We start from the raw sequence: 24499 nt of genomic DNA, 5'->3' as shown, positions 1-24499 counted from the left end.
CCTGCCAGGCCCTGGCAGGAGAGTGTTCAGGGATGTGGCAGGGGCCAAATCTACTTGCATCCCAGGTAACAGGCCTAACATCTGGAGATACAGAAGTGGTTCCATAATCACATTTCCACCCTGCTCAACCATGGTCCTGGAGGTGGTCCCATCCACTTAGGGACCCAGCAGGAACTCTGCCTAGTCATTCCTTTGGCAATAGGCCCACTGACTCCTCGTCGAGAGGTAACTCTAAGAAGACAGAGGGTAAAGGATGATAGTGAGGATCTCAAACTGAACTGAGGTAGAGAGCTCATATTAGAAATGGATAGGGGTGCCTGGCTGGTTCAGTGGGTGGAGCATGCAACTCTTGACCTTGGGGTCATGTGTTCAAGCCCCATGTTAGGTATAGAGTTTACTTTTAAAAATAGAAATTTTGGGGGCACTTGGGTGGCTTAGTTAGTGGAGCAGGCAACTCTTGATCTTGGGGTGATGAGTTAGAGCCCCAAGTTGGGTATGGGATCTAAGAAAAGAAATGGATAAGGTAAAATAACTAAAGATAAATGGGATCAGATTAAGTGGTAGATGTTTGAGCAAAAGAGTAATGTTATATGTGTTCCATGACATGTTACATCTATTCCAGCAATAAACTGGGAAACCAATGTGGGAGCTTTATAAGGCAATCTAGGTCTTTATTGTGATAAGCAGCAGGAGCTTGGAGAGTAAAGGACAAACTTAAGACATTATGGAGAAGATCTAATAAGAATTCTTAGCTATGGAGGAGAAGAAAAACATGAAGTAGAGAGGAAAAGTACATATTTAAGTTAAGGAACTGGAAACAATAATGAAATCACTTATAGAAAAGAGATTGTTGTAGAGGAGCCAGTTTGGAGAGAAAGGAGATAAAATAATATTTGGAAAATGTGGCATAATAAGGTGTAAGGGGAATCTAACTTTCAGAGGCCTATAGCTTGTTGTAAAAATATAGCTAAAATTTAAGTGAAATAGCAAAAGTGAAATTATGGATTTGTGAATCTAACAGAAAAATAAGTTTGGAACTCAATATGAGCAACAAAACAATTATGAGTTTTAAATTAATAATTCTGGAATTGAGAACCTCAAAAATAATGCAGTTTTGAGCAATATGACAAATAAAACATACTGTGAATTTTAACCTTTTTATATATTTGTTTAAAGGCTCCCAAACTCTTTACGTTAATAAGAATGATTGATATAAGTACATATAAACTACCTTCATATATTTTAAATTATCAGTTACAGAGGTTATAGTCAGTTTAGTGTCCAACTCTTGATTTTGGCTCAGGCCACAATCCCAGTCTTAAGATTGAGCCAGCATTGGGCTCCATGCTGAGTATTGAGTCTGCTTAAGATTCTCTCTCTCCCCACTTCTCCGTCTACCCCTCCCCTGCTTGTGTGCGCTTTTTCTCTCTAAAAATATAGATATGTAGAAGATAGATAGATAGATAGATAGATAGATAGATAGATAGACAGAATCCACAAGACCAGTGTTGAGCCCATAAAATGTATTTTGGTAACTGAATTCTCAAAACTCACTAAACTTTTAAAATACTCTTGATTTTTAAAATGAGCTCTTGGGGCGCCTGGGTGGCGCAGTCGGTTAAGCGTCCGACTTCAGCCAGGTCACGATCTCGCGGTCCGGGAGTTCGAGCCCCGCGTCAGGCTCTGGGCTGATGGCTCAGAGCCTGGAGCCTGTTTCCGATTCTGTGTCTCCCTGTCTCTCTGCCCCTCCCCCGTTCATGCTCTGTCTCTCTCTGTCCTAAAAATAAATAAACGTTGAAAAAAAAATTTTTTTTAAAAAAAAATAAAATGAGCTCTTCACCTATTCATTTAAACTACAATGAAATGGGGCGCCTGCGTGGCTCAGTCAGTTAAGCATCTAACTTTGGCTCGGGTCATGATCTCATGGTTCGTGAGTTTGAGCCTTTTATCAGGCTTTCTGCTATCAGCACAGCGTCCACTTTGGATCCTCTGTTTCTTTCTCTCTCTGCCTCTCCCCTGCTTGTTCCCTGCATGTTCTCTCTCTCTCTCTCTCTCAAAATAAATAAACAAACTTAAAAAAAGTAAACTACAGTGAAGTATTGCTTATGAATAATATTTGCAGGGAAAATCTATTACGGTTCCAATCCACTGACAGTTAATGAAAAAAAAAAGCCTTACAAAGACAGCTGAGATGTGTTACAACTGTCATAAAAGGTAGAATGCAGTCCAATATGCACGTCTTGACATTTGATAAGAAGCATGTCTGCTATGAAACTCCTCATCCAGGGACCAAGCTGAAGAATAAGGCACTCTTCTGTTCTGCTTTGAGTGACCCTGTGGCAGCTATCAAAGATGTTCCTTTAAATATACTAAGAGAAAATGTGTCTGTCTGCAGCTAAGCAGACAGTATTCTAGGAAATAACAAAGCTGAACCAAAACAAAATTCTTAATAAATCTTGAAAACTTATTAAGAAACTATGCTGTTTGAAAATCAGTATTATGATCCTTTTTTTGTAGCAATGCTTTATTTTAGTGTTTTGAACTCCAGGGAATCCCTTAATGGCCAGTCTAGATATTTAGATTTCACAAATGCAGTGAATGTGGAATATGAGTATTTCTACTCAGATGAATGAGTATAAATGAACACAGCCTTTACAATTTTGAGAAATATAATTTGGCAGAATCAAATGTATCACTAAAAGGTAACCTGAATATAAAATGTAGTGTAAAACATGGTCTTTGTGAAATGCCATATATAGGAAAAGAACTAGATCAATGCCAAGAAACCAATGGATAAGAACCAGTCAGCAAGCCAGGCATTTAACAAATATTTACTGAATCAATGCTATGTACCAACTGCTGTTCTAATGTGCCAAAAAAAAAAAAAAAAAAAAAAAAGACAGTGTAACTGCTCTCAGGACACTTAATGCTAGTAGAGAAAGACAGATACTAAAAAAGTAAACAGGACAGTGTCAGTTGATAATGAGTGTTAGGAAAATAACAAAAGGTGTTAATGTGTTCAACAGTGACTAAGGAAGAAAACTATAGACACAATGAGACAAAGACCACCATGAAGACATCATATTCAAGACAAGATCGAATGCATTTTTAAAAAGTTAACCATCCAAGGAGCGGGAGGAAATGCAGCATCTGTGAGTGCAGAGGCATCCTCTGAATGATCGTGGCCAATTTGTAAGCCATGGAAAGGAGTTTGGAATTTATTCTTAGTGTAATGAAAAGTTAACAGAGCATTTGAGATGAACAAACCTGCTTCATGTTTTAAAAATCTTTTGGGCTTCCTGATGGAAAATGGGTTCTAGGGAGCATTAAGGAAACAGGGAGACGTTTAGTTTTTTGCAGTAGTCTAGAAGAAAAGTGAGGAGTACATAGACTAGGGAGTTGTACAGTTAAGAATTAACAATGTCCAAAGAGAGGGCTGGCCTTTGCCATTGCCTGACTCTTAGGCATTAGAATGTCCAGTCTGATAAGAATGTTTTTGTTTATCTAGGAGCCTTAGGCCATGGTATCAATTTGGCCTCTGGAAGGACCAGAGACCAGGGTCAGCCATGTGCACGTGAATGAGCCCCAGTAAAAATTTTGAATACCAAAGCGTGATGACCTTCCATAGTTGACAATAGTCTATGCAAATTGTCATACATCACTACTAGGAGAAGTGAATGGTCTCTGCACAACCCCTCTAGGAGAGGACAATGGGTAGCTCAATGCTTGGAACTATCTTGGACTCTGCCTTATGTACCTTTCCTTGGCTAATTTTAATCTTTATTTTTTTACTGTAATAAACTGTAACCATGACTAAAATGTCTTTGCTGAGTTCTGTTAGTTCTTCTAACAAATTAGCAAACCTGAGGGTTGTCTTGGGGATGCCCAAACTCATAGGTGATTTCAGAAGTGAGGGTAGTGTTGAAGACTCCTGAACTTCATAGGAAATAACAAGAGAGATGGGGGGGGGGGGTATATTTTGGATGACTAGTAGAATAAATAGGAATTCCAAGGTACTCTTTGTTTTCAGAAAGTTACACTATAGAAATAATTATGTATCTAAATCCACATACATATTAAATGTGGATAAGATTATTTTGAATATATCATCGTATTTGATCATTATGCATATTAAACAAATACCCAACAGAATAAACTAAAGAGAACCAAAGTATTACTAACTTACTCAGTGTTTGTTGTAGGTAATATAGAAAACAAAAAGCAAAAATCAGCTGATTCCTATATTAGCATGGGGCAGTTAACTGAAACGTGATGGCAAATAGGATGCCAAAATGACTATAGACATTTAAGGAACTGAGTAGAATTTCCCTTTCTTAACTTTTATGATCTTTTGCATTGTCAAGTAATTTGCATTGTTGATTAAAAATAATTATCTTCAGGGCGCCTGGGTGGCGCAGTCGGTTAAGCGTCCGACTTCAGCCAGGTCACGATCTCGCGGTCCGTGAGTTCGAGTCCCGCGTCGGGCTCTGGGCTGATGGCTCGGAGCCTGGAGCTTGTTTCCGATTCTGTGTCTCCCTCTCTCTCTGCCCCTCCCCCGTTCATGCTCTGTCTCTCTCTGTCCCAAAAATAAATAAACCTTGAAAAAAAAATTTTTTTTAAATAATTATCTTCAAAAAAAAAAAGAAAGAAAAAAAATAATTATCTTCTGGAGTTTTAACTGGGAACCAAAGAAGAAAGTGGTTCATTTGCTTTTCAAGAACTATGATTCTTATAAATCAATTAAAGAAACATCACATTTCTAGTTTATGGATTTATTTTCAATTTCATTAAACTAAAGAATATCACCTAGATTTTAGATTATCTCTATGGAAGTAGTTAATCCTCACAGGTTTTTGTATCCAAGGGGCAACAAACAAAAAAAGAAAAAGAAGAAAATAATAAAGATTCTTTTGGAAATTAAAAAAAAAAAAGAATAACTTTACGTTTATAAGCATGGTACATGCAAATTTCTTTTAAAATCCATAATCTTGAAGAAACTAAGATTCTGAAAGGTATAGCCAGCTACCATAATCTAGTACATGACAGCTGAGCTGAGACTCATCCCAAACTTCTGACACTCCAAATTTCTGACACCGAGTCTAGTTCAGTGCACATATATTCATCTATAATGGAGCCATTTTGGTGCTGTTTTTCTTCCTCCTGTTACCTAATTTTTTCATCCTTCACCCTTTTGGAGGGGCTTCTATTATTTCTTCCTATAAGTAACTACTTAGCAAGTATTTAAAAAGAACTATTCACTCAAAACAGTAAGAAACACCTGGATCAAACATAGGAATAATGTATTAGATTAGAGACCTCTGTACCCATGAACATATTATCAGGTTACTTTTGATAGATGTGAGGGGTAAAAAGCAAACTGACTCTAGGGTATTATATTCATTTCTGGACCAGATTAATGACAGAAAAAAATCAATCAAAAACACTCTGGAGAATCTTAATATAATTCTGGCTGGTATAACAAAGGAAGTTACAAGTACCTAACTGAGCTATTTTCATTAATGTATATACATTTGCTTCTAAATTAATTTGCATAGAAAGCCAACAACTATATTATTCTTTTTATTCCCTGCTAAGGCATATTATTACAAAAATTGGTTTCTAAAACTGCACATTGTAACATACTTTAACACCATTAATACTTTTACAAAATCTCGCATGATTTCTAGTTCCTGGTTCTTTTTTTCACTATGTTCAGCCACAGATGGATTTTAGACCATTGGCTCAAATGGGATATACCTTTGTATTTATGCTTCAAAAATGTGAGGAATGTTCCCATGAGATTTTCAGCTCCTCTGTTTGAGTAAGTAAAGACTTTTACACAGTCAAAGGCTTTTTGGCTGAAAAGTCCAGCATGTTGTATTTACTCTGTCCAACCAAAAGAAATAGTAGCAACCCAAAAGGGAATAAACAGATGAGGAAATAGGAATCTTTTAGTTAAACATATACAGAGCTAGATTAAGATTTATTTGTTGGATGGGAGCAAAACTTCCTGGAAAAAGTAGCAACATTTAACTTTCAAAAGTCATGGTAACCCTTTATCCTAGTTATTTGTGCTTTATGAAGATCCTCATATAAAGTTAGAAGATTAGGTCTTGTCTCTACAATTAAAAACTATTTTCTACAATCCATACAGATTAAGTTTTGATTGCTGAGACAGTATTGACAGAGAAGAAAATGATTAACTTTCCCCATGTTGGGTATAAAGTAATCTTAGATCACAAAATATCGCTCATATCCAGGAAATATTTGACCACAGGGACTCTTCTTCCTTCACCTCATACTTAAAGTTCTCAGCTCTTCTCACACATTATGAACTGAAGCCATTGTCCTCTGCCTCCCCCACCCCCCACACCAACCCCCTCACCCCTGCATCCCCAAGGGCGCTGACAGCAGCTCAGCCAAAGGCTACATTAAATGGAAGGAAAATAGAGTACCTGTAGCAGTTCCTCTCTCAGCTCCCCGCAGTCTCTGAGATCCCAGGCTCAGGGCCAGTTGCCTAGCAACATATCCAGGTGTAACCCCTTCCCACCCCCACCATGAAGTACTAATATACAAATGTAACTAAAGTAATTCAGTATCAAAAAAGAGACAACTCATCAATTTTAAATGATAACAAGGACAGGGGTTATCAAAAATTTTAGAGGATCAACATAATGGAGCATCACTTTTATTAAGAATATATGTACTATATATTCAGGTAAAAACAAAAATAGCACAAAAATACACCAGGTGAATACGAAAATAAAATATGTTTTACTGGTATTTGACTAATAATGTGACAAACTAATTTTCCACTTTTATAAATATCAACCAAATACAAAGTGTTTCTGACACTGGATATATTATCAAACAAGATGGTAAACTCCAAAGGAGTAAACACTTTGACTATTCAAATTGCTAACACCATGACTATTAAAATTTATGCATCATAAAATACATTACTAAGTTGTGTTAGTATGTTGAGCGGATGGCACAAACTTTCCATCTTTTCTAACTTTTAAACACTGTAGGTAGTTGCTGACCTACCAGCAAAATTTTGCCCCTTTCTTAAAAATAGAACCCTATTTGTACCCAGATAATGGGAATGAATTCTCCAGAGCCATCACAAATGCTTCTCTTCACCAGGCATTTACTTTTCCAGCCTTCCTTGTAGCTAGTCATGAAACCAGTTATCCTGTCAGTTTCACGCAAGGGACAGTCTTCTGGAGTGCTTCCTGGAAATCTTTTGTTTTATAAGGTGGACAGACTCTTTAGAAAAAAGCCAGTATCATCCCTTCTCTTTCCTCTTGCCTTGCAATGCTACGTGAGTCTGTGATGTCTTGAGCTAGAAAGCTCTTTTAATAATGAGATAACAAGCATAGGAATAAAAATCCAACATCCCTGAGAAGTAGAATAGAAAGACATAAAGAGACAGACTCTTTATGACATCTGTGAACCAATAAAAGTCTCTGTGTTCTTCATTAAGCAAGACAATAAATAGCTTCCATCCTGTTAAGTGATTTGTTTACCCTAGTCTAATGTAAAAATCAGATGGGTGAGGAAGGAATGATCATGAGACAAGTGTTGTCCAAGCCTTGGGCTATTAGGGAAAATGGCATCACATAATAGAATTTGTTAAGGAGAGAATTAACTACCCACCAAGCTGACCAGAAAATTTCTGCTTTTAGATGTGTCAATCAATAAGGTATTTGAAGGAAGGATGAGTAATATGGATAGATACCAGTTCCGAATTTTGAGGTGAGAATAATAAATAAAGGAAAAGACCTAAACAATTACTCAAGTTGAAGTGTGTTAAATGTCATAGGGTGGAGTGAAACAAAAAATAGCAATGGATTCATTTTAAAAATGGAATTAGATATGTCCTTTGTAGTACTAAGGACAATGTGCTGTCTCATGACTCTGATGACCATCAGATCCTAAAACAGTAAATGTCAGCAAAGAAGACAATCTTCTGGATCTCTGCAGGGATGAAGGGTTTTCAAATTTTGGAATCATGATTTACCTAACTTAAAAGATAATGATCCTCTGGGGTTTGAGAATAAAAATTGAAACAATTACGAGTACTTATTTTCATTTTTGCAGCCTACTAAGCCAGAAGGAAATTTACTGAAAGGCAGCTTCCTATTAGAATCTCTGTCATCCCTTTCCCACCTGTGTTTGCCTGTATACTAACATTCAGTAAGATACTTAGTCATGTATAAGAATGATCTGGAAATTCCTTCTAAAAATCATTTTGCTACATGCTTTTTACTGTGGTGTGTTTTTCAGGAATTTACCCACTTTTTAAAAATTTAATGGTGTTCTTGTTAGTTTTCAGTGTTAACTAAAATGTGGAACATTATTTACTTTTAATGAACTTCATTCATACTTTCTAGTAAAATATGACTGCATCTCCAGTTTTTATGATTTCCTGTTGATTGCAGTATTTAATGTAATCTAATTATATTCACAAATAATGGGTTTAATTGTACAGGGATACTTTAAAATATGCCCAAATGATAAAAGTAATTAATATTTTCAAAAATAGTTCTTATAAAACTAAGACATCTTATATACTAATGCATCTTCTATATCAAAAAATATGGCAAAAAAATATGGCAAAAGGTAAATATCATAGTCACAGATACAAATACAAATATATAGATATTTTATATTCTGTTATGAAAATCTATTAATCCAGACAGACTAGTTATTTTACTAATAGAATACAGAGAATTTTATATTGTTTTATGTTCAAGAAAATGCCTGCTAATTTTCTAAGTTTTCTTGACTATAATCCTCCAGATTTTCTATAGAATAGACTTGCCAACTTCTATTCTTTTGACTATTCTCTTAGAATTACATTTAATTTCTAGATTAATTTAGGGAGAGTCTATTTCTTTATAATATGTAAATTTATATTCATTTATTTCAAGTCTTCTTTTATGGGATTTGTTCTTTCATATAATAATTCCTTACAATTTTGCTGTTTTTACACTATTATCAGAGGGTTTTTTTTCCTATTTAGTTATTACTGATATGTTGTAAAGTTATTGACAATAATGTTTCTTGTAAGTAACCACTTTATTTAATTAGTGCTAATATTATTTTCATACTTTTGGCTATTCAAAATAGACATTGGGATCACTCATAAATGCTTTTCCAATATTATACTTGCTTTTTTCTTTTTGTTTTATATTGGCGAGGACATCAGAATGTGGTAAAATATAAGCAATTAATATAGAAATCTTTGACTTTCAGTTAATTTAAATGGGATTATTTTTAGTTATTCTTAAGAATAATGTTAATTTTTGTTTCTGAGGAATACACATCAATTTAAGAAAGTACCCTTATATTTCTTGTTTTTACCCTGTTTGCTTTATCTTTTTTGAAAAATCAGGCATGTGTTTTTAGTTTAATCAATTCCATTTTGGCATCTATGAAGAACAACTCTTATTTCCTGGGGTGCTTGCATGACTCAGCTGGTTGAGCATCTTGATTTCAGCTCAGGTCATGATCTCATGGTTGGTGACATTGAGTCACCTGTCGGGCTCTGCACTGTCAGCAGATTGTCTCTCTCTCATTCTCTCCCTCTCTTTCTCTGCACCTCTCCTACTCATGCTTGCTCTCGCTCTCTCTCTCAAAATAAATAAATAAACAAAAAAAGAGTGACTCCTTTTTCCTTAGTTATAAGATATTTAAATGTCCTAATATTGGTCTCTCCTTGGATTCCTAGAATGAACAGAATAAATATGGTATGCTGTTCTTTTAACACACTGCTGAAATTGGTCTATTGGTATTTCACTTAGGATTTGTACATGTACATGCATTCATAAGACAGAATGGTATGTTATGAATATTCTCTTCACCAAGTTTAGGAATTGGGAGGGAACACATTTTGAATTCTAGAAATTATTCTCCAAATTATTCCTAAACATAGTATTGTGAGTTTAATTTGCCCAGTACATTCTAATCGTGCACCTAATGCTAGATATATTTTGAGTATGTTCATGCAGGTATATAAAGATAACAGTGACCTGTGGCAACAGGTCAAGAGCTCTTCCATCTTATAATTGAAAGTAAAATTGTCTAAAAAGTAAATATTCTTCTGTATTAATATACATTTTATTACTTTTCCCTGATAACTGGTTGTAAGGATACCCAGAATAAACCATATTTTAATGACAAGGTTTGGGACCAGCAACCACTCTAGAACATTTGAGAGGGAAAGAGATATTCATTATGATTCAAAAATAATTTTAAAAATAACTTTATTAAATTACTCTTCAACTCTACTTATAATTGTTTTTGCTAACTATAATTATCCTCAATACACTGAATGGTCTTTCTCAGTTACCTAACAGGCTGGAAGATATTGAGTTTAATTAAATACACATTAACTTGATAGAATGCTTACTGGATGTAAAGAGCAATGTTAATATTAATATGCAGGATGGTTATGAGTTGTTAGTATTTAAGGTACTCCAACCTGTGAGTGAGGCAGATTTAGATTTTATAAGAGCATAAATAATTTTGAAGCCCTCTTTTACAAAAACTATAAAAAATTCTTGGGGCACCTGGGTAGCTCAGTTGTTAAGCGTCCAACTCTTGATGTTGACTCAGATCATGATCCCAGAGTTGTGGGATCGAGCCCCGTGTTGGGCTCTGCTTTGACAATGTGCAATCTACCTGGGATTGTCTCTCTCCCCTTCTGTCTGGTCTTCCCCTACTCATGCATATTCTCTCTCTATCTTTCAAAATAAATACATGAACATTTTTAAAAATTCTTATTTTTGCAAGTTTAAAAAAAAGACATTTTTCTATGAAGAGATATTCCAAGTGTCCTTCCTATGGGTATTAAGGGGGGCACTTGTAATGAGCACTAGGTGTTACACGTAAGTGATGAATCACTGAATTCTACTCCTGAAACCAATATTGCACTGTATGTTAACTAAATAACATTTTTAAAAAAATAAAAAATAAAAGGGTCCTATGTGGTAAAATATCCTCAAAATTAAATGTCATTAGTTTCTCTGTAAATAAACCTGTGCTCATGGGGAAATTGAAGGAGATTTTTCTACAGATAAGTTAATGACATTTTTGAAGTAGGAATCCATAATCATCACAATAAGCCCTACTTTCAGTGAACTAAAATTCCAAATGTTCAAGATAAGAGTAGATAGGATGTGTTTACTTTGCAAGTCAAAATATTCTGATGTCCAAATTAATTTTCTTCACATGAAAGTTTTGTCAAATGCTACCAGAAACGTCCAATGTTTAAAGAGAAATACAAATTCATCCTGAAATCCAATGCCTTTATTACTGTGTATATTACACCTTAGATTCCAGGACCAAGGATCCATTTCTGATAGGCTGGTTTCCATAATAGCTTCATTAACTATTCATGCTTATTTAGCACTCACCATCTTTACTTGCCTCATCCCCAGTTCTTCCCTTCTCCAAATTCAGAAGTAAGCAAAATTGCCGCTTCAAACTACAGATTGAAATCCTACTCTCCATAACCACATGATACCCATGTTTATCCAAAGTTGCTTTTAAATTGTTTTGATGTTGCATGAGTCATTAGTCTAGAATGATGCACCGAATACACATTCACATTATAATGAGTAAACAAAAACAACTCCTTTCTTGTGGATTGAAAAGAATTTGTGCTAAATATTTTGGAAAAAAAAAGAATGAGAAAAAATGAAACATTTATACACATACAATGGGTAAAGATGGTGTTTAATAACCATTTTGGATTGAAAATGTCATCTCATAATTAGATCTCAATACAGTATCCATGTCTTTTTCTTCATCCATTCAATATTCAATACTTGTTTATTTAAAGGCTACTCTTAGTCAATACCTTAGTTAATATACGATGAGGCATGAAAGCCTAAAATATGTTCTCTGACCTAAGAGAGAACAAAATTTGCTAAAAGAAGCTTTACACAGATTGTAAGTTTCTTCACAATATTCATTCTCCCCTTCTTCCTTAGTAATATGAATCACTACCCTAGCTTGGCTTATTGATACTTAACTTAAAAAACAAAACAAACTCTCCTTAGGTGTGGCCATATGATTACATTTAAGCCATTGAGTTTACAGCGGTAATGCTATGTGTACTTTCTATTAAGAAGACTTAGTAGAAAATGGATATTATTATTCCCTTCTAAACCCTCAGAATAGCAAAGAAAATTAACCTGCCTCCCTGAGAAACTCTTAATCCCAAAACCAACTTTAGACTGCCTATTTCTGGATTTATTTTATGTGGGAGAAAAATAAATTTTCATTTTGTTTAATCTAATGTATTTTTTACTACATGTAGCCAAGTCTACTGCTAACAAACAAAGAGATGTAAAACAATTATTAAAAATACAAGCTATAATTTGACCAAGTCCACTGGAAAGGTACAAAAGAAAGTTCAGAAAAACATGAGGTGACATATAAGCAAGGAGTCTAGGTATTAGGGAAGATTAAAGGTTTAGTGTTGAAGCTTGCAAAAGTTAGTAAATTAGACATTCTGTTCCATATATTTATCTTATGTGTTCCACAACAGATAGCATATAGAAACATGAGAGGCAGAGAGAATAAATATCTAATATCCTTATTCAATTGGACTGGATTATCTATTTGCTCTTTAAGCCATTTATAATATTCTCTATACTTTCCTGCAAATAAAGAACAAACAGGTACATTTCATGTTGTCAGTATCAAGATATCAACTGAATATTCTATTTTTTTTTAATCTCACAAGCCTGATGGAAGTGGTAATTTTATCCGAGTAGGGGTTAACTAATTTTCAGTGACTGATATTTGGTGCATTAAGTAGCACCTGTCACCTATATTAACAAGGTATGAGATTGTTTTGGATGCATAGGGCTTTTCAGGAATAGTGAGGTCAGTGATACCTCTTTTGAAAACTATAGTTTGTTTAAAAGGATGACAGAAAGAAATAAAGAATGATATACCCAGCAGGATAAGTTATAGACCTACAAATACATCCAAAAGAAAGCAGGGCATGTAGATCTTCAGATTGATGATTTCTGAATTCTTCCTTCATTTTAAAAATACAACTGTGTTTTCTAAATGTATGGAGGAAAAGTCCATTTTTTTTTTATTTTTTTTTTCAACGTTTATTTATTTTTGGGACAGAGAGAGACAGAGGATGAACGGGGGAGGGGCAGAGAGAGAGGGAGACACAGAATCGGAAACAGGCTCCAGGCTCTGAGCCATCAGCCCAGAGCCCGACGTGGGGCTCGAACTCACGGACCGTGATTTTGTGACCTGGCTGAAGTCAGACGCTTAACCGACTACGCCACCCAGGCGCCCCTACAACTGTGTTTTCTAAAAGATACAGACTAAACTTAGAGATAGCGTATGTGAGAATAGATCAAATATAAATCTCCAAACATATCCTACCTAGAGCACTAAAAATAATATAATTTATCCTGCAGTAAGTAAAAGATGATTACGGCAAAAGTTTTTTTTTTCAATATACGAAATTTATTGTCAAATTGGTTTCCATACAACACCCAGTGCTCATCCCAAAAGGTGCCCTCCTCAATACCCATCACCCACCCTCTCCTCCCTCCCACCCCCCATCAACCCTCAGTTTGCTCTCAGTTCTCAACAGTCTCTTATGCTTTGGCTCTCTCCCACTCTAACCTCTTTTTTTTTTTTTTTCCTTCCCCTCCCCCATGGGTTCCTGTTAAGTTTCTCAGGATCCACATAAGAGTGAAACCATATGGTATCTGTCTTTCTCTGTATGGCTTATTTCACTTAGCATCACACTCTCCAGTTCCATCCACGTTACTACAAAGGGCCATATGTCATTCTTTCTCATTGCCACGTAGTACTCCATTGTGTATATAAACCACAATTTCTTTATCCATTCATCAGTTGATGGACATTTAGGCTCTTTCCACAATTTGGCCATTGTTGAGAGTGCTTCTATAAACACTGGGGTACAGGTGCCCCTATGCATCAGTACTCCTGTATCCCTTGGGTAAATTCCTAGCAGTGCTATTGCTGGGTCATAGGGTAGGTCTATTTTTAATTTTCTGAGGAACCTCCACACTGTTTTCCAGAGTGGCTGCACCAATTTGCATTCCCATCAACAGTGCAAGAGGGTTCCCGTTTCTCCACATCCTCTCCAGCATCTATAGTCTCCTGATTTGTTCATTTTGGCCACTCTGACCGGTGTGAGGTGATATCTGAGTGTAGTTTTGATTTGTATTTCCCTGATGAGGAGCGACGTTGAGCATCTTTTCATGTGCCTGTTGGCCATCTGAATGTCTTCTTTAGAGAAGTGTCTATTCATGTTTTCTGCCCATTTCTTCACTGGGTTATTTGTTTTTCGGGTGTGGAGTTTGGTGAGCTCTTTATAGATTTTGGATACTAGCCCTTTGTCCGATATGTCATTTGCAAATATCTTTTCCCATTCCGTTGGTTGCCTTTTAGTTTTGTTGGTTGTTTCCTTTGCTGTGCAGAAGCTTTTTATCTTCATAAGGTCCCAGTAATTCACTTTTGCTTTTAATTCCCTTGCCTTTGGGGATGTGTCGAGTAAGAGATTGCTACAGCTGAGGTCAGAGAGGTCTTTTCCTGCTTTCTCCTCTAGGCTTTTGATGGTTTCCTGTCTCACATTCAGGTCCTTTATCCATTTTGAGTTTATTTTTGTGAATGGTGTGAGAAAGTGGTCTAGTTTCAACCTTCTGCATGTTGCTGTCCAGTTCTCCCAGCACCATTTGTTAAAGAGACTGTCTTTTTCCCATTGGATGTTCTTTCCTGCTTTGTCAAAGATTAGTTGGCCATATGTTTGTGGGTCTAGTTCTGGGGTTTCTATTCTATTCCACTGGTCTATGTGTCTGTTTTTGTGCCAATACCGTGCTATCTTGATGATGACAGCTTTGTAGTAGAGGCTAAAGTCTGGGATTGTGATGCCTCCTGCTTTGGTCTTCTTCTTCAAAATTACTTTGGCTATTCAAGGCCTTTTGTGGTTCCGTATTAGTTTTTTAAATAGCTGTTTTATAATTCTTCGTTTTTATAATTTCATAACTAATATAAAGCCAGTGGATGAAGAAAATGTGGTATACACTCACAATGGAATACTGTTAAGCCTTAAAAATGAAGGAAATTCCATCATATGCAACAGCATGGATGAATCTTGAGAACATCATGCTGAGTGAAAGAGGACACTCACAGAAAGGCAAATACTGCATGGTTTCATTTACATAAGGTATCTACAATGGTCATATTCATAAAATCGAAGACTATAATCAAAGAGTATGGTTTCCAGAAAGTGAGGGAAAGGAGAAATTGGAGTTACTAACCAAGAGGCATAAAGTTTCAATCAAACAAGGTAAGTTCTAGGGGCGCCTGGGTGGCTCAATCGGCTAAGTGTCCGGCTTCGGCTCAGATCGTGATCTCGCGGTTTGTGGGTTCAAGCCCTGTGTAGGGCACCGTGCTGACAGCTCAGAGCCTGGAGCCCTCTTCGGATTCTGTGTCTCCCTCTCTCTCTGCCCCTCCCCACTCATGTTCTGTCTGTCTCTCAAAAATAAATAAACATTTAAAAAAAAATTTAAAAAAAAAACAAGATAAGTTCTAGAAATCTATTGTACAGCAATGTACCCAGAGTCAACAATAATGAACTGTACATTTAAATTTTTAAGAGGGTAGATCTCATGTAAAGTGCTCTTTCCACAATAAAATTATTTTTAAAAAAGAAAAAGACAAATAGATACATTTGGTTAACTTCCATATATATATAAAATACTCGGTGGTAATTTTAGATTTGTCAACACAAAAAGTTGTGAATTAAGAAGATTGCCTGAATTCTATCACTAACATGAATGTAGATTTTTAAAGGAGTTAAATATTTTCCATGTATAATAAATACAACCTTGTTACTGTATACTTTTCTGAATAGCCTTCACCAAGGTAAAAGTTATGCTGAAGATTTAATACAGTACCATTAAGGGTTTCAATTGTTTCTAAGATTCCAATTCACTTACATTTGCTTTTTAAAAAGGAATTATTGCTCTGTGCTAATGTTTTTTCAAAACTAAGTTAAAATGAATCAAAATATAGCATAAAAAGTTATTTTACAACTGAGACCTATATTTCATTCACCACTATCATTGCATAACCAGATTAAGAAAATAATTCTCAACAGAAGAATGAAAAGAAGAATGTCATATTTACTTTCTTTCATTCATAGACAACATTGAATGAAAAAATACTTGGGTCTCACATCATATTATAACACTGGAATAAATTATTACAAATTCTAAGTTAACAACATTATGACCTCCTAGCAAACTTAAGAGGCTAATTATAAGCCATATTGGAAATACGTTTTTCATGTATTACGAAAAGTTTGCACAGGACCTTGGCAGTAAGCAGAGATGGGTGATGATGGCAAAGTGAAGAGGTGGAGAAAGAGAACCAATGCAATTATCTTCAAATATTTGAAGAGCTTGCATGTGGGAAATGCAATAGACTTTTTTTTTTCTTATTGCCTCCAGGAGGCAAAACCTAAACCAAAGTTAGAAAAATAGATTTCATTTTAATATAAGGATGAATTGTTTACAGTGTTTAAAAGTGGAATGACCTACTTTGGTAGATAGGGAGTTCCAGATCACTGCTGACTTTTTTTTCTTTTCTTTTTAAATGTCTATTTATTTATTTTGAAAGAGAGAGAGAAAGTACGAGCAGGGAAGGGACAGAGAGAGACAGAATTACTTTTCTATGATATATTTGATTCTTTCATTCATTGTATGTTTCTTAGACAAGACACACTAAATCGGTGTCTGAAGGTTTCTCACAGAATACACCATTTTCAGGTGTTAATTTCACAACATATATTCCAGATAATCAAGGCTTGTTAAAAGCTTCTCATTTTATCATATGTTAACTAACATGAATTAAAAAAAAAAAAAAAAAAAACTATCGTTTTAACACTCTGAAAACCAAAGTAGTAGCACAGAAGATGGTGTTTAAAATATACAGTACTGGGGCGCCTGGGTGGCGCAGTCGGTTAAGCGTCCGACTTCAGCCAGGTCACGATCTCGCGGTCTGTGAGTTCGAGCCCCGCGTCAGGCTCTGGGCTGATGGCTCAGAGCCTGGAGCCTGTTTCTGATTCTGTGTCTCCCTCTCTCTCTGACCCTCCCCCGTTCATGCTCTGTCTCTCTCTGTCCCAAAAATAAATAAACGTTGAAAAAAAAAATTAAAATATACAGTACAACACAAAGCTATGTTTCCCTCTTTGTAAAATTATATATAAATCACCTGACATAAATAGCCTCCAATTGGATGCATAAAGGTCTGCAATAACAAGTAAGACAGATATTTTCCTCTATGATTAGGACAGCATTTTAGCAGCTTGTTTAACAGCTAAATTTATAGGTTAGGTTTTCTGTAGGCTTAATAATACAGATTCCTACACTCCAGTTTTAGGATTTTTTGATTCAAAATTTTAGAACAAGTCCTAAGAATTCAGATTAGAAATAAAGACCACACATGACACAAAGTCTATGAAAATGCTTTCACACACAGTGCTGTAGGATAATGACTGTCAGAATTTCTCACAGCCGTCTTCTTCACATTCTTCAACATACAAATGGATGATTTTTTAAATTTTTCATTCAGCAGGTCAACTAACCTACTTAGTTCAGCATAGTGAGGTAGTCAGTATGGACTCTGAAGCCAGACTGCCTAGGTTAAGTCCCAGATGTACTGTTTCCTAAATATATTTCCTTGGACAAATAAACTCTTCATGTTTCAGTTTTCTCATCTGTAAATTGAGGATTATATGAATATCTAAGTAGAGTCTCGTTGTAATGATTAATGAATTAGCCTAGAATAATACCTGACATATAGTAAGAGCTCAATAAATGTTAATTAACTATTATCATCCTTTATGACCCATCAAGGCAAAATGATTCCGAAAACTGGAATTTCAACAGGGATCAAGCAAAAATTCTGTGCATTTAAATAAATTAATTTTTATCACCTTCCCTCATGTTTTTCCAGCTCAAAACTGTCTCATCTAGAGACTATGCTGCCACTATATTGTACACCCAAAACAAACATAACACTATGTTAACTAAGTGGAATTAAAAACTTATAAGCAAACAAGCAAATAAATAAAATGGAGTCTCTGTTGCAAAAATTTGTGTTTCAGATAAGGATTAGTCAGGCACCTGAGCATATTCAGATCTGCCTACAGCACAACACCCATTGGGAGGCATAACTGAACTGCCATAACAAAAAACCATAGACTGAGAGTCTTAAAGATGGGAAATTTATTTCTTTTCTAGCCAAATCCTTGGCTAGGATTTCCAAGATCAAGGTGCCAGCTGATTCTGTTTATGGTGAGGGCTCTTTTCCTGGGTTTTAGACGGCCGCTTTCTTACTGTGTCCTCCCATAGTAGAGAGAGTGAGCTCTCTGGTGTCTTTTCTTACAAGGACACAAATTCAAACGTATCAGGCCCCACCATCATTATTTCATCTCCACATATAGTCACATTGTGGGCTATGGTTTCAAGATACGAATTTTGGGGGACACAGTTACGTCCACAGTAGCAAATGTTAAATGTATAATTGGTATTTATAAGCATACATAGAAATTTCTATTCAATCAACTAAAAGGCAGCACTTCAATCATTGGCTAGATACCTCACTCTAGACTTATTTTATGTCTGATTCTATGAAAAGCTTGTGTGACACAAAATCACAGAATGAAAATGGAACATGCTAAATAGTCATTCTTCTAGATTCTTTAAGTTCTGCTCCCATATCAGATGAGATCACCAGGAAATTATCTTCAAGGAAATTATTATTTTATTATTATAATTTATTTATTATAGCATTTATAAAACTATGATTTGAGGTTTTTTCCTATTAAAGCCTTGATAACACGATTTGACTTATTAGTAAAAAAGACTATTTATATATTATATATACCATTTAAAATATTTTTCACTGTCATTTATATCTTTATATATAAATAAAACAGCATCCCCAGGATATAAAGTGTACATAGTACTAAATGTTAGGAAAAAAAATCCCTCCTCACTGATGTTTTCTCACTATAATATTAACAACTACATTAACAACCATAACAACTATTAACCTTTATTGAACCTTTCCTATGCACAATGTACTATGCCACGCATTTATATGTTTCTATATTTTTTCTTATAAAAAGCGTTATGATATGAATAGTAGTCTTATCATAATTATCGAGTAATCATTCAGAAAAATTAAATAATTTGATGTAGGATTCCAAGATACAAATTATAGAATTAAAATACAAATCTGTGTGACTTCTGACCAGTTCTCTCACTCTAAACAAAAAATTTACTTACTTGAAAGATAAAAGTATGGGAAAAAATCATTTTCAATTAAATACAGCAACAGCTCCAGGTTCTTTAAGTCACTTTCCAAAAAAGACAAACCTATTTTCCCCAGTAATCATTTGACAATGCCTGCACAGATTATACTACTTTTGGAGCTTTTTCTTCTGTGGTCTTACAAAACTGGTGATCATTATCAATGATACAGGACAACCCAGACAAAATCATTTTCCTCATGTGGAAAAATCAATCAGTGATGCTGTAAGAATCAAGGTATAATGAATCACATCAACACAGTTTTTAAAACCTATCATTTGATGGTAAAAATAGTTGACTAGGCATTTGTACCATCATGTAAAGCAAAGGAACATATGGTAATGACTGATACAGGAAAGCCAAAAATCCTGTATGAACATGAGGAGGAGATCAAATGTTTATTTCCAGAGGGTGTACATTCTCTGGTTCTGACAAGGATGAAGAAAATTTTGGGTGCCTGGGTGGCTCAATCAGTTAAGCGTCTGACTTCAGCTCAGGTCATGACCTTGTGGTTTGTGGGTTCGAGCCCCACATCGGGACTCTGTGCTGACAGCATGGAGCCTGGAGCCTGCTTCGGATTCTGTGTCTGCCTCTCTCTCTGCCCCTCTCCCACTCAACCTCTGTCTCTGTCTCTCAAAAATGAATAAACGTTAAAAAAGAAGTTAAAAACAGAACTACCATACAATCCAATAATTGCAATACTGGGTATTTACCCAAAAAATATAAAAACACTAATTCAAAGGGTTACATGCTATGTTTATAGCAGCATTATTTGCAATAGCCAAATTATGGAAGAAGCCAAATGTCCATCAATAGATGAATGGATAAAGAATATGTGGTATATATACATATTATTCCTATTCCGTCATAAAAAAGAATGAAATGTTACCATTTGCAATGACATGGATGGAGCTAGAGTGTATAATGCTAAGTGAAATAAGTCAGAGGAAGACAAATAGCATATGATTTTACTCATGTGGAATTTAAGAAACAAACAAACAAAAAAAAAAAAAAAACAAAAAAACGAGCAAAGGAAAAAGGGAGAGAGAGAAAAAAAACCCACAAAACAGACTCTCAGTATAGAGATCAAACTGATGGTTACCAGAAGGGAGATTGTTGTGAGGGTGAATTAAATAGGTGATGGAGATTAAGGGGCACACTTGTGATAAGCACTGGGTGATGTATGGAATTGTTGAATCATTATATTATATACCTGAAACTAATAAAACACTATATTGTAAAAATATAAAATGAAATAAAATAAAATATAAAATACTTATTGCTATATGCAGATAGAGACATTTAAGAAGTGCTTCTCAACAAGTTGAGAAATAATTTACTTACAATTATCTGACATTTTTGAAGAGAAATAGTCCAAAAGACCTAAAATACTTGCTTCCTTCAATTTAGGTGGTTCTTCTGATTTATCCATGAGTAAAATGTCTTTTTGTGATCTTGTACAGACACAGAAACCAATAAAAGCAGTTTTTCGCAAATTAGAAGTGGCTGCATACAAGCAAATTTCTGCAAGAATTGTTGTGTATATGTAGACGACATTCCAGGCCCAGGAAACATCATCTACCTTGCAGCTTTCTTCCTAAAATGAGAAAATAGTTATTAGATAATCAAGATATGCTCTGTCATAATTAAAACTACATACTGTACTCATGGTAAGAAATATCTTCAAATTTTACAGAGCTGTTAAAGACCATCACCAACTAATATTTCTAAAATGTACTCAATTGAAAAACAGGTTTTCTGTGGGTAGATTGCATAAAATCTACTTCAAGGAATAAAAACTACAAATATCTAAAAAGTTTATAAAGAACAACTTTTCAATTTCCTTGGTAATCAATAGAATGTAAATTAATCCCCTGAGATAGCATTTTCCATATCATATTATAAAAGAATATATTTTTATATAAAGCTCAGTTCTTATGTGTGGCACTTTATACATTTTTCATAGGAAAGCAAGACAGTTATATCTTCTGGAGAGGAATTTGAACATCTTTTCTGAGATTATTAAAAGAAAGTTCATAGTCTATCACTCAGTAATTTATGAATCTATTCTGAAGAAATAGTCATAAACACAGATAAATATTTTATTCATGAGATTTACTAGTTCAATATTGTTTGCAATTAACTGTGAATAATTAGAAACAAACTCACTGTTCAACAATGAAGAAATTGTTAAGTTATCTCATGCAGACTAAAATGTAAGTTTTAACAATATGTAATTACAATAAAAAGTGTTTTTGTAATATACTTTAAATTTTCTAAAAAAGGAAACTAAACCATGTATGACTATATGTTCTCAAGTTTGTTAATACAATTTAAAGTTCCTCTCATGTAAGGAAGCCTGGGTGGCTCAGTCAGTTGAGTGTCTGACTCTATATTTCAGCGCAGGTCATGATCTCACAGTCATGAGATCAAGCCCAGTATTGGGCTCTGCACTGAGCGTGGAGTCTACTTGAGATTCTTTTTCTCTCCCCACTCTCTCACCTCTCCCCCATGTTCTCTCTCTCTCTCAAAATACATAAAAATTAAAAAAATAAAGTCCCTCTCGTGTGTGTGTGTGTGTGTGTGTGTGTGTGTGTGTGTGTGTAATCTATTTCCATACCTCTACATCTTTAACTATACCCATCTGTCTACCTATCCATAGTGGGATATATGGTAAATGTGCATTTACTTTTATATTTAATTAAAAATTTTGTTAAAAATTTATGCTCATTATAACCCCTAATATTATATTCAATTTAAATAGTGGCAAAAATAAAATTTGTTTTTCTTCAGGTCTTTTAGCACACGTAAATCAACAACATACTGTTACCTGATTTTGAACAGACATAATGCTTAAAAGAAAATCTCTCATTAATTCCATTAAAGCTTTCAAGCAGGCCATGTTTAATTTGGCAGCCTCCCCAAGGACCAGCAAAGCCAGTGTTGAATCCAACCTAGGAATTTGGTGAACAAAACAACAAAGACCTTAATTAAAATAATAATAAACAATTTTTTAATGAAGAGAGTAACTGGCCAGAGATAATGAGTATCCCAGGTTATCAATACATTTACTTTTAATAAAGGCCAGTATTGGTTGACACTAGTCATGATTAAAGTCTATAGGAAAGAGCCACATTTTGAAAGATATTCACATTCAGAGGAGTGTTATGTCAGAACTCTGAGAGTAATAAATACTACAAAAGATCACATTTCTTCATAGATCCTGCATAACAAGCAATCAAGAGGTTTGATTCTAGAGTATCCCCCAAGTGTCATAATAGATTTTGATTTTTAACTTTTTACACCTGATTCCAAGAGGTGAATTTAAAGAGTGTTTTCCTCTAAAACAAAAAGAGAACAAATTTTAAAATGGTCTTCCTAAACACTCCAACAGTTCAGATTATTTGATTTTACAAAAAGTATAATTTCTCAAAATCTATATTTCAGTTTGATTAGAAGACTGTCAAGATTTATCTTTAAAATATTAAATAATAACTAAAAAGTCACACAACAATTTATTAGTTATAAATGTACATATACTTGATAGGTTCAGGAAATTATACATTTAGTGCTATTTTTACCCAATTGAAAAAGATATAGTTGGAAAGAGAACTGGTAAGAATGAAAATGTGAAATTGACTCTACCTAGAGCTACATATTGTCTTGATTTCTAAGCCACTGATAAATTAAAGAGTTAGTATATTTTACAATTACATTTGAATTTCACAACTGTGATATTTCAGGCCAGTAAGTCAAGTTCATCATCATTATCAAAGGAAACACCTCTAAACGTGGGCGAAAAGACAATTCTTTATATTTGGATAGAGCTTTACAGATCTCAGTGTGCTTTCACATAAATTATCTCACTCATTGAACCCCACTTTTTGACACATTCAAGATCTTTTTGAAAGCTTTTCTTTTAAATATTAGAAAATTGAGACATAAATAGACCTGGAGATTTACCCAAGTTCCTGTTTCAAGCTAGGTTAATGATAACTACAGTCTTCTTTCACTTATGGGTAATTCCTCTACTGCTGTTCCAAACCATTATTTAAGTACACAGAAACTAGACATTGTGGTGATCATTTGACAACATACACAAACACTGAATCATTATGTTGTACACCTGACACTAATACAACATTATATGTCAATTTTTCCTCAATGAAAAATTTAACCTTAGTATGACAATGCTGCCTACCTAATATTGTCTGTTCCTTCTTTTCAGAACTAAACCTCAGTTTTGTTCAAGATGGCAAAATGCTCAGTTAACACTGCTCCTCAAAATGGAAATATTCTATAATCGTGATTGTGAATGCACAGGTGTATGTATTTGATCAAAGGCCATAGATCTGTATACATAAAATGTGTGAGTGTTACTGTATGTAAATTATATTTTAATAAATTTTGACTTAAAATATGAATCCCCACATTCTCTTGAAGCTTGGAATAGCCATAAATGTAGATTTAAGGCTAAATGAGATACAAATGGAAGTGTATTATGAAAGGCTTCCAGGTAAGCTATTATTTTTCTGATGAAGAAAAAGATAGGGGCACCTGGGTAGCTCAGTCAGTTTGGGCATCTGACTTCAGCTCAGGTCATGATCTCACAGCTTTTGGGTTCGAGCCCCGCATTGGGCTCTGTGCTGACAGCTCTGAGCCTGGAGCCTGCTTTGGATTCTGTGTCCCCCACTCTTCTGCCCCTCCCCTGCTCACACTCTGTCTCTCTCTCCTTCAAAAATAAATAAACATTAAAAATTTTTTAAAAGAAGAAGAAGAAGATTAAATTTAGATAGCAGGTGATTTTTTTTTTCCTCCTTTGCTCATCCTTTCCCTCCTGCTTGGAATACATACATGACACCAGAAGGTTGAGCAGCTGTCTTGCAACAATGAGGATGAAAGTCCAATACAAACAATGGAAGAAAAGGAAGCTAGAAGGAGCTTGATTTTCTTAAGTATCTGCATATTAATGGTGTACTGCTTGTTATGTGCAGTAATTAAAGCTCTATTTAGTAATGCAATTGTAGTTAGGTTACTGTTAACATGCAGAAGAACTGAATCCTAACTGATAGACTCAACATGATGTTTACAAGCATGCACTT

The 24499-nt window shown here is 34.8% G+C and overlaps 1 protein-coding gene across 5 annotated transcripts in view; it reads right to left on the bottom strand.

Moving 5' to 3' along the window:
• Positions 1-24499, bottom strand: part of TMEM232 (transmembrane protein 232) — a 213916-nt gene that overhangs the window by 122434 nt on the left and 66983 nt on the right. For all 5 annotated transcript variants that reach the window (XM_040446941.1, XM_040446956.1, XM_040446932.1 and 2 more), the window contains 2 exons: positions 22228-22351; positions 20742-20994 (listed from right to left, as the gene is read on the bottom strand). In XM_040446941.1, the coding sequence (XP_040302875.1) occupies positions 20742-20994; positions 22228-22351 (377 nt within the window). The remainder of the gene's footprint in view (positions 1-20741; positions 20995-22227; positions 22352-24499) is intronic.

Source organism: Herpailurus yagouaroundi, unplaced genomic scaffold (assembly GCF_014898765.1).
Source record: "Herpailurus yagouaroundi ecotype Mexico unplaced genomic scaffold, PumYag 29, whole genome shotgun sequence".
In the NCBI taxonomy this organism is placed as follows: Eukaryota; Metazoa; Chordata; class Mammalia; order Carnivora; family Felidae; genus Herpailurus; species Herpailurus yagouaroundi.
Note: the sequence above shows the minus strand (reverse complement) of the source record. Positions and strands in the feature narration are given on the sequence as shown.